General features: G+C 44.5%; 1 protein-coding gene across 2 annotated transcripts; it reads right to left on the bottom strand.

Annotated features, from left to right (window-relative positions):
- Positions 1–964: 964 nt before the first annotated feature.
- Positions 965–15,837, bottom strand: bbs4 (Bardet-Biedl syndrome 4). Of its 2 annotated transcripts, XM_064313337.1 has the most exons (16): positions 15,735–15,837; positions 14,508–14,559; positions 10,967–11,046; positions 9,537–9,600; positions 9,129–9,240; positions 8,757–8,829; positions 8,200–8,253; positions 7,915–8,042; positions 6,692–6,746; positions 5,895–5,963; positions 5,179–5,331; positions 4,735–4,906; positions 4,121–4,190; positions 3,890–4,034; positions 3,527–3,737; positions 965–2,808 (listed from the first exon to the last, which is right to left on the bottom strand). In XM_064313337.1, exons 1-16 carry the CDS (start codon positions 15,756–15,758, stop codon positions 2,639–2,641), a joined length of 1,632 nt encoding a protein of 543 aa, XP_064169407.1. In that variant the 5' UTR covers positions 15,759–15,837; the 3' UTR covers positions 965–2,638. The 2 variants fall into 2 exon arrangements, with proteins under 2 accessions (XP_064169407.1, XP_064169406.1); XM_064313336.1 differs by lacking the exon at positions 15,735–15,837 and having other exon boundaries at positions 14,508–14,601.
- Between the last annotated feature and the right edge of the window lie 51 nt (positions 15,838–15,888).

The raw sequence follows: 15,888 nt of genomic DNA on the forward strand, positions 1-15,888 counted from the left end.
CCTCAAGTCACACCTGTCATCTAAAAGTGTTTTTAGGAGCTCCTCCAACTCCATTTGTCTTAATTGAGGGGCCTAATTTAAGAGCTGACTATATTAGCTCTCTGTAAAATTAAACGCTTTGTCTTATTTGTAACTTATATTTTGCGTAACAATGAATACTTGATATTCATGGGCACAGCAGGTCTACCTGGACAGTCTAGATGTTCCCGGGGGTTGAAAACTGGCACCAGCTCTACTTGTAAATATTTGTAGATCAATCTTTTGCTTTTTGTTTTTTAATCTTTATTTTCTATATCCTGAAATTGACATATGGCATTACTATCATTTGAATACGTGGCTTGGGCATCAGACATACCATTTTGAGTCATTATCGAAATGAAATTTTCCTGGTACTTTTCAGACTAATCTCATTCATGAATAAATCCAAATATATAGTGTTATTTTTAAAATTATAAGAATATTTTTGACATGAATCACTTTAGCGAATTGCTGTACAATGAGTCTACATGGTAGAAATTGCACCTTCCAAAACTTCAAATGGCTCTTTGAAAAGGGACTATTTTGGATAAAATAAAATGTGTGTATTGTTTATTATACATTTTAAACTGTAATTGCAGTAAAATGCATTAATACATGAATGTATATGTTAAGAGTATAATTTGGTTTAGAGGTTTTGCTGCTCATTAAAATAATTTTTCAGCACTACCACCAGCACAAGCTTGTCATCCTATTGTCAGAACAGTTCCTTCTGATACATGGGTAAATACTATATGCATACGTATGCATTCATACAAATGTCTTATTTCCCCTCAAAGTATAATCCTTGCTGATGGTTACTGACATGTACAGTTTTCCCCTTTGATTAGTATCTCTGCTAGAAATTTAGCATGATGTGTCATAGAGATTAGTAAGAAAAATAAAATATTTAATGCTTAAATCTATCTATATAAACCATTTCAGGCTGTTTCTCATCAAATTATTTTATTTTGAATGTACACATTTTAAATTCAGGATAACAGGATACAAAATGAAAGAAGTCTTTGCACAACGTGATACAATATGCAGTCAGGAAAGCCCTATTCATTAAGCATTCAATGTTAGACACTTGATTAGCATTAACTTTAGAGCCTTCAAATTGTACTACTTCAAACTGGTTTATTTCTTTTTTTGCGTTTTTTTTATATATAAATAAACTATTTCAATAAACAAAGATATAAATGTTTCCTGTTAAAGTTTTTCTCTTTTAAATACATTCCTTGTTTACGAGACCCAGGGTAAATCAATAAAAAACATTTTGACCTGAACCCCCAAGTGTACCCACTGACATCCTAGCACACGCTAACAAACACGCCTTCAACACAAACTACTCTCCTTACCCTGTCACGCAGCATATAACTGGAGATGTTCAAAATGGTTAGAAACTGTAGGATCCACTTAAAACTAGGGCAAAATTCCCAGATACACTATTCATATTCAATGGGGAGTTCAAGCATTTCAATTACACTTGTTTATCATAGCAAAAAAAAAAAAGCCTTGGGTCCAAACTTTTTATTTATTTATTAGGAAAACACTAAGTTTCCAATTTTAAAGTTTTTATATACAAGCACTATAAATTGCTTGAATTCAAAGATTTGGGTGACTGAAATTTGAAAACACAATTTACATCAACTGCACCCATGGCAGTCATCTCAGTGCCCTCATAAAGCATTGCTTATCTTTGGCTTCTGATCCATGCCACATTATTTAAATGGGTTAAAGTGCACTATACAACTACACAACACTCATCAGAGAAATTAATGAACTGATACAAAACAGACTCATGTTTTCTAACAAATTACTCCATAGTATGCTAGCAAATGTATCTGCATACACAGATGTAAAACCTAAAATAATTAAGTACTTTCATTTCTGCTGTGCTAGAGCGTCTGTTTCAACGCATCTCTACAGACATTACTGCTTACTTACCTGGTAACCTCATGCTTCTGAAGCACGAGAGAACACATTCTAGCTTCTTTTGCTTCAGCTCACGTTCTCACAATTCACACAGAGGTAAATAAAGGAGTGCTGTCACTGGAAACAGCGCAATGCAAAATGAGCTTGTGCTTCTCGTAAACCCTGTGTTCCTATGGGGTGTACCTACAGCCTGCCTCTGGGCAGTGCGAGGTGGAAGTCTTAATGACTACATTTACAGAAGCTGCTCACTTTTACACAATGCAAAGCGTAATACTGCAGTCATTCACATACAAGCGACGGGCAAGAAAGAATGCAGGGTCAGGTACGCGACACCCACTACAGCACAAAATGTACCATGACACTGTGCGGTCACCTATAAAACTCATGGACCTGCAGGACGCTGAGACACCTTATAAAGGAGACTGGGGAAATGTGTTCCCTTGTTCCTCAATGGAGGGGGTGGGGGGGTGATTACCAGGGGTTAAGACCTGTCACTGCCCCTGGGAAATCCAGTTATCAAATGTGCTGGACTAAATGAAGTGTTCGCTTATTCAATTTTTACTTTTTAAAAATAAAGTGTAGTGGCGAATGCCTTCACACCTATCCAGAGACGGACTGTGCTTAGAGGAGCCTGGGCAGTGTGACTCGCTGGGGACTCGCTGGGAACTCCCCCACCCCCCCCGTGCTACTCAGCCACTGGCTTGGGCTTGCTCCTTCTCTTCTCTTTGGGCTTCGGGGGCTCTTCTGTCTCAGGGGGGCCTGGGGGCTCAGTGGGCGGGGACGGGGCGCTCTCCACATCTGGCTCTGGCTCCAGGGGCAGAGAGGGGGGCTTCGGCTGGCCCAGGGGGGTGGAGCCTAGGGGACACACGTAGGTTTGTCCTCCAACTCAAAAATTACCATTGTAATTTTAGAACGTCTCCAAAAAACAAAAACAAAAAAAAAGCAAAAACTGCCACCTGGATAACTTTAATTATAAGTACTGGCTTCCAGAATTGCAATCGTGACCAAGCCCAATAAAGCCAATGAATATGGATGTGCTTGAATATGCATTGCAAAATAGAACGGAGTTTGGAGTTACAGAGAAAATAAAAATGATAGTGTGACCTCTCTACAAAATATACTGACACAATATACGGGCTTTTTTTAATGCTGCCTGCCTTTTTCTCCCTGGATTTGAATGCCCAGTTGTATTTTATGAGCACTCAATGCTGGAACCTCCACTCTCGTCTTCATGAGAGCGCAGACCAGCATGAGCCCTCCTCTAAAGCCTGATGTCAGCTGCACCTTCTCATCACATCGCGGTTTGCACAGCCGGGCTGAAGTCGGGTTCACACAGAGAAGATTCTGTGATCATTCGGCCCAGGGCCAAAAACATTAAACCGCAGATATTACTGCATTACAGTAATATTTTAGTTCCAGCTTTCTTGAGTAATTTAAACTTGTCCATGCTATTAGTCATCATCATCACCATCATAATGATCACATTACACAGGTATTCATACATGCACATTGTAATGACTGTATGACAGTGATATAAAGAGCCTTGAACTCCGGGCACACCCCCGTCACACACCTGTGGACAGCTGGATGCTCTTGCTGTAGCCGGCCGCAGAGGACATGGCCTGGCCGAGGGCCTGGTTGCTGCCCAGGGGCTGCTGGGAGCCGGCAGCCTTGCTGGGGGCAGCCGGGTGCTGTTTGGACTTGGAGTCCTTGGCTGGTTTGGTCCACACCAGGGTCTCTCCCACCTGCAAAGCGGCCGCCATCTTCTGGGCCATTTCTATCAGCTGAACAGAAGAGCAGGAATGTAAAACCTGGTACACCATCTCTTCAGTCAAGTCATTACCAAACATGAACAGCCGTACAACTTACGCAAGAACAGGTCATTAAAAGGCAGAAAATGAAAATGAAGAGAAGAGTAGTGCTTAGGGAGCAGTACCTCAGGGTCAAACTCCATACTGCTCCCACTCTCCTTCAGCATATTGACCTTCTGCTCCATCTCCTGGTACTGCTGCAAGGCCCCCTTCTTATCCCCCTGGTTGTACAGGAGGATGGCAAAGTTCAGATTCACAAGCGGGTTGGATCTGTGGAGGACAGGAGTGGACACAGTAAAGGGCTCATTTCTGTTTTTAATTGAGAATGTGCAAATTTACCCGAAACAGAAACTCACTGGTCTAGAGAGACGGCCTGCTCGTACGACCTCCTGGCATTCTCCACGTCATCCAGATTAGTCAGGGCAACTGCTCAAAAACAAACAGAAAAGGCCATCAGTCAGTGCACTGCACACTCGGCTGCATAGCCCTTGAAGACTGGTAAAGTCACCCAGTGATTCAGTCACGATTTACCACTGTCATGCTGAAGCGTGCTGGAACTAATACAAATGAACTGGCCAGTATTATATACAGTAACTGGCCTTCAGGAAGGTCACTTCAAAGAGGTCATTTCAGTGTGCAAACCAGATAAATGGGGTATTTCCAGTCCAAAGCCTAAGCCTACAGAGTATAGCAGTGAATGTACAGCATTACCAGTCCAGAGTATGAGTCTAAGTAGAGTAGAGAAGTTAGCATGGGGCATTACCAGGTGCAAGGTATGACTGCAGGAAGACGATGAACTTGGAGCATTACAAGTGTAGGTTATGACTACGGGGCAAGGCAATGAACTTGGGACATGTAAAGTGTGAATACTGAGCAAGCCAGCAAACTCAGAGGAAGGCAGGTGCATGTCATGCATCTACAGAACAAAGCAGTAAACCACAGTGCAAACAGCAAAAGCCGGGCGCATTACCGGCCAGCAGCATGTAGAGCTCCCCCATCTTGGGCTGCAGGTTGATGGCGGCGCTGAGGAAGTGGAAGGCCGAGGCGTACTGCTGCATGGTGAGGTGCACCAGCCCCAGGTTGTACAGGATCTTCCAGTCAAACGGAGCCAGGTAATTGGCTCTCTTCAGACAGCTGATGGCCTGTACGGTGACAGAGGAGATGAGACCGTCAGCACAGGAACTTGAGGCAGGCACTTGGTAGCTTTAACCTGATATACTGAAACCTTATCAGCATCTCCTGTAGCTCCACTATGGGACTGTAATTTAGACTTCCGTACCGTGCTGAACAGACAGCAGCTCTGCTGTGCTGAGGTCACACTGCCATTTAAGCGCAGCAGACAGTTTTGGTGAAACCCAGATGTATTCAGAATATGAAATGATGAAAAAAAAGGCCGGACGGAGAAGCGACTCACTGCTACGTATTTCTTCTTCCCGAAGAAGCACATGCCGATGTTGTTCCAGAGCGGAGGGCTCTCGGGCACGGTGCTGGCTGCCACGCGGTACTTGTTCATGGCCACGTCATAATCACCGTGCGTCTGCATCATGCTGCCTGCCGCCAGGATCGCCTGAGGAAGCCCAAGGCACGGGGTCACACACGCACGTACACATGCACACGCACATACATAAACACACACATACATACATGTACACATATACAAACACACACACGCACACACACATATGTAAACACACACATGCATTTCAATCATTTGATTTTGTGGTCACTAAGGAAAGATCCAAAGACACTCACTGTAGCCTACAGTAACACCATGCCATTAATCTGTGTTTGTGTGGCGCGTTATCCTCTGAACATACCGCACGATTCCAATGGAAGCTCACCCTATATGTTCAGCAATCTCATAAAGCGTGCGCACATACGCACTACAGACACATATACTGTACACGTGTTCTTTCACTTGTCTTATATTGGTGAACTCTGGACTCTGAAACTATGAAGAAAAAAACTCTTTCCATTTGTGAGTAAAATTATGGACGAATGTTGATTGGATGTGAGGAAATGTATATCACTGGGGAATAGGTATTTTATGTTGGAAGTGTCCTAACTTCCAATGAGAATGATTCAACATCATGATCAGAAGAGAAATCAAAGCCCAAATTTGCTTCCTACCTTGTAGTTGTTGGGGTCATAAGTTAGAGCATTTCCCAGATGCTCAAATGCCTTTTGATATGTTCCAAGCTGGGGAATAAATTTATACCAGTTACTTCAGAACTCGCTCAACTTCCAGAGCTGAACTAATATAATAGTTCATATTAGTTCATATTCTTATGCTGTAATTCATCTGCTAATCAAGTTATTGATATCAAAGTAAAATTAAGCTGCAACACAATCTGACCCACAAGCATCACATAAAATTTTAAAAAGCACAACCGTAAATAAATATGCAGGTATTTCTTACATCCCCTCCTGTAACTTGGCCCTGTGATTCTTCCCCGTTACCAAGTTAATATGCAAATATAAACATTCATAAAATTAAAGTAAAGCAAAAGGAAAGACCACGAAAGTAAATAAAAATAAAACCACAAAGTGAATGTTGTAAGGACGGCAAGTACTGTATGTGGTCACTGCATTTATTTCTGAAGGAAACCCTGAAAAGGGCTGTAGGTATTGGCTATGCCTTGACAACGTATAACTTCATAGATGTTGTAAATATGCTGCTGTCCAAAAATATTAATTAACACGTGTAAGAACATGTGTAGAAACACAGGTCTCATATTGAAATCCTTTTTTTGCATATTTTATACATAAAACGGCACCTGCTTGAGCCCCTCATATAAACAAATGATCCCACTTTCCATATTTGATATGGCAGTCATACAGAAAACCATTGATGGCAATGCGATACATCATCATGGAAATGAATGCATCAGGCCCCTGATGGAGTCTAAAGGCTGACACTGCCTCACCTGCAGGTACAGGAGACCCAGTGTGGTCAGCAGATCGGTGTTCTCAGGGGAAAACCTGGCAGAACAGGGAACAAATACCACACTCACACCAGCACAGAGAGAGAGATACCCGCAGGCCTCTTCTCCAGCGTGAAGACCGGCTCTTCTCAAATGTAACTAAAGAGCTAAACTGCTTTATTTAAAAATAATTTATTGTTATTTATTAATAACTCGGGGGCATTTCTAGATAAAGAAATGCAAATGAGCAGAGCTCTGGAGACGCGCTGTGGTTCACAGTGGTTCGTCTCATTAAAACAGACCCCGGTGCCGTGATGCTTTATTAATTCAGCGACGCTGCTGGAAGCCGGTGATAATGAGCAGGGCAAGGAGAGCGCAGCAGCTTCTGCACCCCCAGTTATTTACTCCAGCGCCCCCAGAAACAGGGTCTGAGCAGCAGGGAGCCAAACCACACACCCATAATGACACGCAAAAATGCTAATCGCGTGCCACACGGCGAAAAGACATCATCTACAAGGTTATGCAAAACCAAGACTGGCCCTAAAAATATCCAGTGTGAAAGTTTAAATATTTGTGATTACATTCTGAACAGAATTCCAGGAAAGAAACCAGTGGGACTGGGGGGGGGGGGGGGTAACTAAATGTGGCAGGACATGCTGCGAATAGTACAAGGCTTGGGAGAAGCAGCTGAGCTGAAGTGAGACTTTAATGTGATTAATTACAGCGATGGCTGCTGCTAAACGCACAGCAGGCCCGGAGCCTTTGGGTGCTTTTAATCATCTTTTATTCCTCCTGCTGCAGGGGAAAAGGCTCGCCACAGGGAGCTGATGGTGACTAAGTTTACACAGAAAGAAAATGTTCGCTTTGCATCACTTGACCTCCAAATAGACTGACATTGAACAATCAGTGAGCCAGAGTAAACTTTCCTAAGGCAAATCAGTAAACAGTCTCTGGCACTTCAAAACAAATATTAAACCCCATGCTTGCTATGAAATCCCAATACTGGTATATTACGGTACCACAGTGTATGATGGGACATAGTAAACCGACATTAAAAATGTCCTAGAATAGTTGAATCAGAATGATTTCCCTGATACATCCCGGAGGCATTTCCATTAAAAAAGACACTATGGACAGCAATTTGATTGGCTAATCGTTCGCTGTGCTGTGCTGTCTGCTTATCCCTCGTCACAGTGATATTCCATCTCTGGGTGGCGTATACTTACTCGACAGCCCTCTTGTACACTTCGATGGCCTTTTCCGTGTTCCCCTCCAGCAAGTGAATCTTTCCCAGCATCATGTATGTCAAGTCATGTTTGTTCAACTGCAGGGCAAGATTTAACTGCTCCTCAGCCTAGAGAGACAAATGCAGAGTAGGCATACAGGTTGTAGAAGGCATACAGCATAACGATGTTACACACCGTTGCATTTAAAATGACTTGTGTGCTCCTTACACACATTCAGTGGTAGGGAACACTTGTCAAATTCTTTTACTGCTGGGATACACTTACACTTTTGAAGTCTTTGATGTAGATATAACACACACCCAGATTGTGGTTAATCTCCTGTGGGAAGAACAGAACATACAGAATAATCAAACAGAAGTATCAGTCTTATTCATGCCACATTTTGCACAATGCTTTAAAAATGAATGAGTGCAAAATCAGACAAAGGATATACACAGTTGTTTTCTGGTTTCACTATAAAATATTCTCTATACATTATCATTGCTTTATAATATACTCCTTATAATCTGCACTGTGCTATAAAATGCAGAATTTTACATTGGGGATAGGTGATTCCATTCATTTGGCTGCAAACAATCCTGAAAACCAACCCAGTGCAATTAAATAAGACAAAGAGCAAGGCCCTAAAATCACATGTACAGAGTCCAGTGTCTAGCGTGTACTTCACCCAGTTATTCTCATATTGAGCCAAAAGCTGTGTTTATCTATTCTTTTTGATATCAGATTCACAGCTTTCTACTTTACCCAGTTCTACTGATGTGGAGACTGCTGTAGGGCTAGTCACCCTGTTCTTCTGACACTCGGGCTACAGAGTTACTTACCCAGTCTTTCTGATTGAGTCTCGCAGCTTCATTGTAAACCTCAATGGCAGCCTTGTGTTTGCCAAGCAGAAAGCTAAAAAAAAAAATAGCCAAGCACCAAAAACAAGCATAAGAGCCCATTAGCTACATGATTAATAATGGATACAAATAAAACAAAAATCACCACTACAAACAAATTACACCTTTATGAAATACAGGTTTCGCATTGACTGCACTGCCATTTGCCTCCAATTGTCTATGACAAATTGACAAATTAATGAGCAGCATTCCTGTGAATATTCTCATGTAAGAGTAGGTGGTTTATGAGGATGTGACCCTAGCAGCGCGTGAATGATCGAAGCCCGCAGAGAAAGCCAGCAGTGCCCTACTCACAGGGATCTGGCCACTTGCTTCAGGTTGTCAGAGCTGGTGGGATTCAGGATAGCACAGCTCTGAAAAAGCTCCAGGGACTGCTGGATCTTCCCCTCCAAACGGAGTATTAAAGCTAAACAAGCAGAGCAGGGAGGTTTTTTTTTTGAAGTTTACACAGGAGGGAATAAACCAACACGCTTCTTCTAAATATTGTTTGTAAGGCAGCAGGAATGCACATTGGGGAAGAAGAAGAGTTAATGTAGAGATGTGAGAAGCAGGATATCAAAGACTAAAAGACAGCCTTCGACCTGTGGTTCAGAAAAAGCTTTACACAATTGCCCGGGGGCTTGTAACCCAGATTAATAACGGAACTGGAACGCGAGGCGGTCCTGTTGGAGATCGGGGAATAGCGTGGCTGAGGTCGCGTACCTTGCACATAAATGGCATATTCACACATCCCCTGCGTCTCCTGCAGCTGCTCTCGGATAATCGCCTGAGTGAACAGAGACACGTCAAACACAATGACACAGCAGCGCCATCATCTATGCAGCTACACGTTAATAATACTGGAAAAGTGCCAATATCAATGCAACAGGAACTAGCACCCAACACTGCAGTTGTAGTGGGCCACAGGCCCCTTCTCACTGAGCTGAACCCATCAAGCTGAGATTTCTCACTATATCCTGTCTGTAGATGCACTGCATCCAGTTCAATCTGAGGTTGAATTATGATACTGAATAACATCATATGATCTGGCTCAAAATGACCTATCATGCAAAAACAATCTCTCTTTGTATAACAGGATATCTCGTTTCATATTAGTAGCCTAACAAAAACAAAAACAAAATTAACAATAGAAGCTAAATATTCAAGGCAGAAAAAAGGAGCATTGTATTCAGTTTCATTAGTGAGTGAATTAATATGGTCTTTTGACTAAATCCTCCTTAAAGTGAGAAAACCAGTAGTAGTGGCACTTATTTCACATTTTAATCAGATCAAACTGCAACTCATTTTCTCTTATAAAACAAGCGATAGATAAGAGGCAGAAGGTCCCGGTTGGAGGTAATGCATTTTAATGTGTGCGCCGCCGCAGAGAGAAGCCATGAATAATGAGTGAGCGGGGCAGTGGGCAGAACAAAGCAGGAAGAGGAGCTCTGCCTGACCAATGGAGCACCCCCCTGTTAGAGTGCCACAGGTCAGCCTATGGGCTCCTAACACACAGGCAGCCACAGCGGTTCTGAGATCCAAACGAGCCGCGCATGGCTGCAGGCCACAAGCTCAGGAGGGCCAGTCCTGTAGTGCCCTTGAGAAAGATCCTGAACCTGAGCTGTACCGCATTAAACACCCAGCTTTATAAACGGACAAGCGTGTAAAATGAAAGCTAGGTATTAGATTAGTCATCCTGGATAAAGTCACCAGCTACTAAACAGATGCAATGATACAGACAGACATAATTTTAAAGTGCCATATGACTTGGCCAAGGGTATTCTCATCTTTGCCACTGGTCGTACACTACTGAAGCAAACTATCGGGATTCTGCTAAATAAATCAATAAACACCACCGCAATTAATTTCCTCCTTCTGAATGGTTGATGACAAATTTGTACTTATACACACGATAAAATAATTAAGTTATCAAGCATAATAATCCCTAATCTTCACCCAACGATGGGATTTTTGTTAGCTTTGATAAATGTCAATTTATCAAGCATTCCAAATCTTTCAGTCCACACTTCAAGTATGAATTAGCATGGAAATGCCTTGAACACATGAGGTCCAGTGCAGACGCGGGCAGGGGCCCAGGCAGGGGCTTGGGTAGTGTGCAGTGCACCAGACTGAACGCAGGCGCGCGCTCCTACCTTGCAGGTGTCATAGTCCTTGCGTATGTAGTGCAGGTGGATGAGCCAGTTCCTCCTCTCCAGGATGGGCAGCTCTGGCACTGTGTGGAAGAGAGAGGTGGAGCAGACGCTGCACTGAGAGACAATACGGCACAGCACGTTCTGCCCGTGCGCCATACTGCGCAACTGCCCCGCCCCGCCAAGTCCCGCCCACAGCCCCACCCCGCCAAGCCCCGCCCACCGCCGCCCAGGGGTCTTGCCCTAAGCAGAGGCCCTTAGCTCGCCCGGGCCTCCTCACAGCGAGTGGGCGCTCACTGCTCCCTGCCCTGCCACAGCGGGGCCCGCAGCCTGGCGCCGGAGTGGCCGATGTGCTGCAGGACCCCTCCGTGCCCCAGGCGATGTGCTGCAGGACCCCTCCGTGCCCCAGGCGTGGCGATGTGCGCAGGACCCCCTGTGGCCCGCAGGCGGCCGATGTGCTGCAGGACCCCTCCGTGCCCCAGGCGATGTGCTGCAGGACCCCTCCGTGCCCCAGGCGAGGGCCGATGTGCTGCAGGACCCCTCCGTGCCCCAGGCGATGTGCTGCAGGACCCCTCCGTGCGCCAGGCGAGGGCCGATGTGCTGCAGGACCCCTCTGTGCCCCAGGCGAGGGCCGATGTGCTGCAGGACCCCTCTGTGCGCCAGGCGAGGGGTGTGCTGCAGGACCCCTCCGTGCCCCAGGCGAGGGCCGATGTGCTGCAGGACCCTCTGTGCCAGGCGAGGGCGATGTGCTGCAGGACCCCTCTGTGCGCCAGGCGAGGGCGATGTGCGGCAGGACCCCTCTGTGCGCCAGGCGATGGGCTGCAGGACCCCTCTGTGCCCCAGGCGAGGGCCGATGTGCTGCAGGACCCCTCCGTGCCCCAGGCGAGGGGCGATGTGCTGCAGGACCCCTCTGTGTGCCAGGCGAGGGGCGATGGGCTGCAGGACCCCTCTGTGCGCCAGGCGAGGGTCGATGGGCTGCAGAACCCCTCTGTGCGCCAGGCGAGGGGCGATGGGCTGCAGGACCCCTCTGTGCGCCAGGCGAGGGGCGATGGGCTGCAGGACCCCTCCGTGAGCCAGGCGAGGGCCGATGTACTGCAGGACCCCTCTGTGCGCCAGGCGAGGGTCGATGCGGGTGCGACTGATAGACCCGGAGGTACGAGAGGAAGCACTGAATGCCGAACCACCTTTCCTTTACTCCGGCTCCTGGAGGAGGGAGAGCCCTCCCTAACTGATGCCAGTTCCCAGAAGGTCTAATCACTCAGAAGAAAGGAAGAGCCCGCGCATGCCTGTCTGCCTGCCTACTGGAGAGTGATAGCCATCACACTGATAGCACTGGGAGTCCTGGCAACAGCAGACATTACCGACACACTCTTTTTTGTGCATTAGACTCAGTACTGAAAATGCCTCACTCAGCCAAGCCAGAGCATTTTCCCACTGTTAATGACAATCACCGTTAAGTGTGCTGACTAATCTGCTTAATTCCATTTCTCACGTTTACCCTTAGTATTGATATGTGAAATACTTCCTTTTAATGACATTTCTCACTGTAATAGCACAAAATCCCATAAATTAACAAATGCTCAGACAGACAAATGGACTACGAAAGGAGAAACTAGAAACAATGCAACCTATTTATTTACAAAACAATACATACAAAGCTGCTTAACACTTAAACGCAACCTCCAATGATGAGGACTAGACAACATTCATCTTACACATACTAGTCTCACGCCTTGGGCAATGCTTTTCACTCCTGAATGTAAACTGCTGACCACAGTGGAGATACTTTCAATAACAAATGAAGATTTCAAGCCCTCAGAACACAAGCAGAACATTTCTACAGCTTTCGGCTCCAAACAAGTAAGGAGAGATGGTAAAAGGGCTTTGACAGAGCCTCAGCTCCATTAACCCCATATTTAGCAGTGCGCTAAATCGTTAGATTAGCCCAGGGGTGCTTGAACCCAGTAGCTGACTTGGAGTTGCTAGCAGCAATGGATATGAAAGATCATAAATACACTAATATCAGCTAATTGCTCTAAACTCTGAGCTGGGTTTGAGATATTCTCCCTGTTTCTAAGGCAACCAGAAGTCCCCAGCGTCCAGCAAGCTGCTGAGAATTGGAGAGATACACTGCAGAGAGGGCAAGAGCTGCAGTCAGGCAAGAAGAAAGCACAAACACACACGCATGCATGCACGCATAGACGCACGCGCACACACACACACGTGCACTCACACTAACGTGCACATGTATGTGCACACACACCTACCACTAGCATACACATTTACACGCGCACACACACACACTAGTGCATATACTCACTCAATAAAGTGATGGCTAAATACATGTAAAGAACAATCAGTCTTTAGCTCACCTTCTCTATGTTGGTTTAGTATCATCTTTCACATGGAAATCCTGGCTTACGACAAATCAGCCACAAATGTTTTGATAATGCTGCCATAAATGGAACAGGCAGGAAATATAGTACCAACAAGCAGAATGGTTTAATGGTTTTGCTGTGTCGTGGATGTGGATAAAACAAATTGAAACCCTGCGGTGTAACATCAAAATCAAGGAACCGGTGCAACTGCAAGGTTGCAAAATGCACAAATGTAATACAATGTAATGTGCTGCATCACCACTTCCTCACAGCAGGGGGCGAGAATGAGCCCCATGTTTCCGAACCCAGTGGGCCACACAACAAAGAAATCATCCTAACTGCAACGTGTGTAATGTTAACGGCATACTGCCCATTTGCCTTCTACCAAATCTGATTTAAGCTGTTCTATTTCAGGACAGCTTTCTCCCCACTAGCTTTAATCCTATTCTCCACTACTGGGACTGCAAAATGAACCCTCGCTCACAGCAACACCTAGTGGATTTACAGGGAATTGCAAAGCCCTCACCAGCCCACATTCACACTACTCTTCTCCTTATTGCACTCCTGGTGCTTTCCACTATAACACAATGTGTATTTAAAAATAAGAAAAAGATTAACTGGAGATTGGAAGAAAATCAGTATGTCACATTTTGTGGGTATTCATTCACCTCCATGGTCACCGTCGATAGCAAAAACACAAATAGATAGGGTACACACGGGGAGCCATCCTAGAGAATTCTGTAATATGCAGGTTTAAAATTCCAATCAGAGAGAGTAATTCCTCTGTTTTATGATAATACCAATCTTCTGGATTAACACTATGAAATATTCATCATACTTTATGTAAGAGCATGCTAAGTATGATCAATGTCATTTCAGACATTTTAAGCTACTCACAGCCTCAAGCACATGGCTTGTCATAAGTGAGGCAACTCAATGACAAAATGTTCTTCTGGCATCAGCACTTCAGCCAGACTTTCAGGCAAGCATAACATCCATCATGACGGTTTCCAAGTGGTAAGAAATGCAAAGAGGATTTTTCTTCTTGGAAAAGGAGACAGTGCCATCTGTGGCAAGTTGTGCAATTCAAAAAGGTCATGAAATATTCCATGCAAAAACTGACACTCGATGACTGGGAAAATGGGAAGGCTGCACAAAACACTAACCTTTTTTGGGATGGGGTTTCTTGGTCTCGGTGGCCAATGGGAGCTGAAGGTCCTGAAAAACAGCAGCATTTTCATGCATTGACATGAAAATATTCTCTGATCAAGCTTTTAGTTTAGACCAACCGGAGATTACATTTGAGATCAGACATGTACATTACATTACAGCACACTACAGCAGACACACAGCTTTACTTAAAATGCCTTCAGTCAATATTATACATATGACACCATATTCTACAAAAATAATATAGAGAATATTAAATGGAATTCAAATCAACTATCATTTAAGTCAGTTCAGGTCTGGTGGAATAAAGAAATATTTGTGAAAAAGTCTAAATGGAAGAAAATGTTTTGTTTTTATTTGAACGATATCACATGAGTTTCAGAGATACAACTGTAAACAGAAAACGTCAAATGGGAACAGACAATGAGACAGAGGGCGTTGGAACATAAGTATAATTAAAGGCGGTCCTCCTTTTGGCGATGACAGACAATACGCTCAGCAGTTAGTTTGTGAGCATATTTCATAATCATTGAAGGAGAATACGAGAAGAGTGAGAGGACATCACATGATCTTTGTACAGGGGGAATACAGGAAATCATTTTGGACTTCAGGTGGAACAGAACAGTCCCCACAATCTAATCAATAGCACATATTTTGTAATGAGGTACAACAGCAAAAGAGGTGGGGGGGGGAGGGGTTAAATGCCAGATCACATCGGTTAAGGTTACTAGCGGATTCACTAGTGTTGCCTGGCTTTGACAAACTGTGGGAGAGTGCAAACTACAAGGCCATCTTATCACAACCAAATAAATTCCCACCTTCCACGTAGTTGCAAGTTAGCTAGCATAACGTAAACTAACGCTAACGTGTTTAGTGTTACAAGATGGCAAACACAAATGCCACAAAGCCATGTAATCAACGTTATCCAGCTAACTAATAATAACTGTCATTTCTAGAACAGGAAAAACATCACCCTTTACCTGTGTTGGACCAGAGTCACGTCTATGTTTAACGTTAGGTAACGTCAACTTTAGTCTTACCGACCGTTAGCCATCCAGCTAACGTTAACGTTAACCATTTGGACGCGTATTTTTCATTTCTTCTCATAGACATTCTAGTTAACATCAGTTTTGCATAGAGATCACCAGGATAATCTGCTAACACGGTACACCCCAGTGTACATTTCTGAAATGTGTGCTCTAGTTTGTTGTTAATGTTCTCACCGTCCGAGCTTTCTCCTCCGCCATCTTCCAGCAAAGCACAGGAAGTTGTTCACTAGTTTCCAGGGCAACATCCTCACGGGAAGGATGTGGGTTATATGGGGATATCGCATGGCTGCAAGTGCAACAAAATAGTTAGAAAATAGCTAGCCGTTAC

The sequence above is a fragment of the Anguilla rostrata genome, chromosome 16 (assembly GCF_018555375.3).
Source record: "Anguilla rostrata isolate EN2019 chromosome 16, ASM1855537v3, whole genome shotgun sequence".
Classification (NCBI taxonomy): domain Eukaryota; kingdom Metazoa; phylum Chordata; class Actinopteri; order Anguilliformes; family Anguillidae; genus Anguilla; species Anguilla rostrata.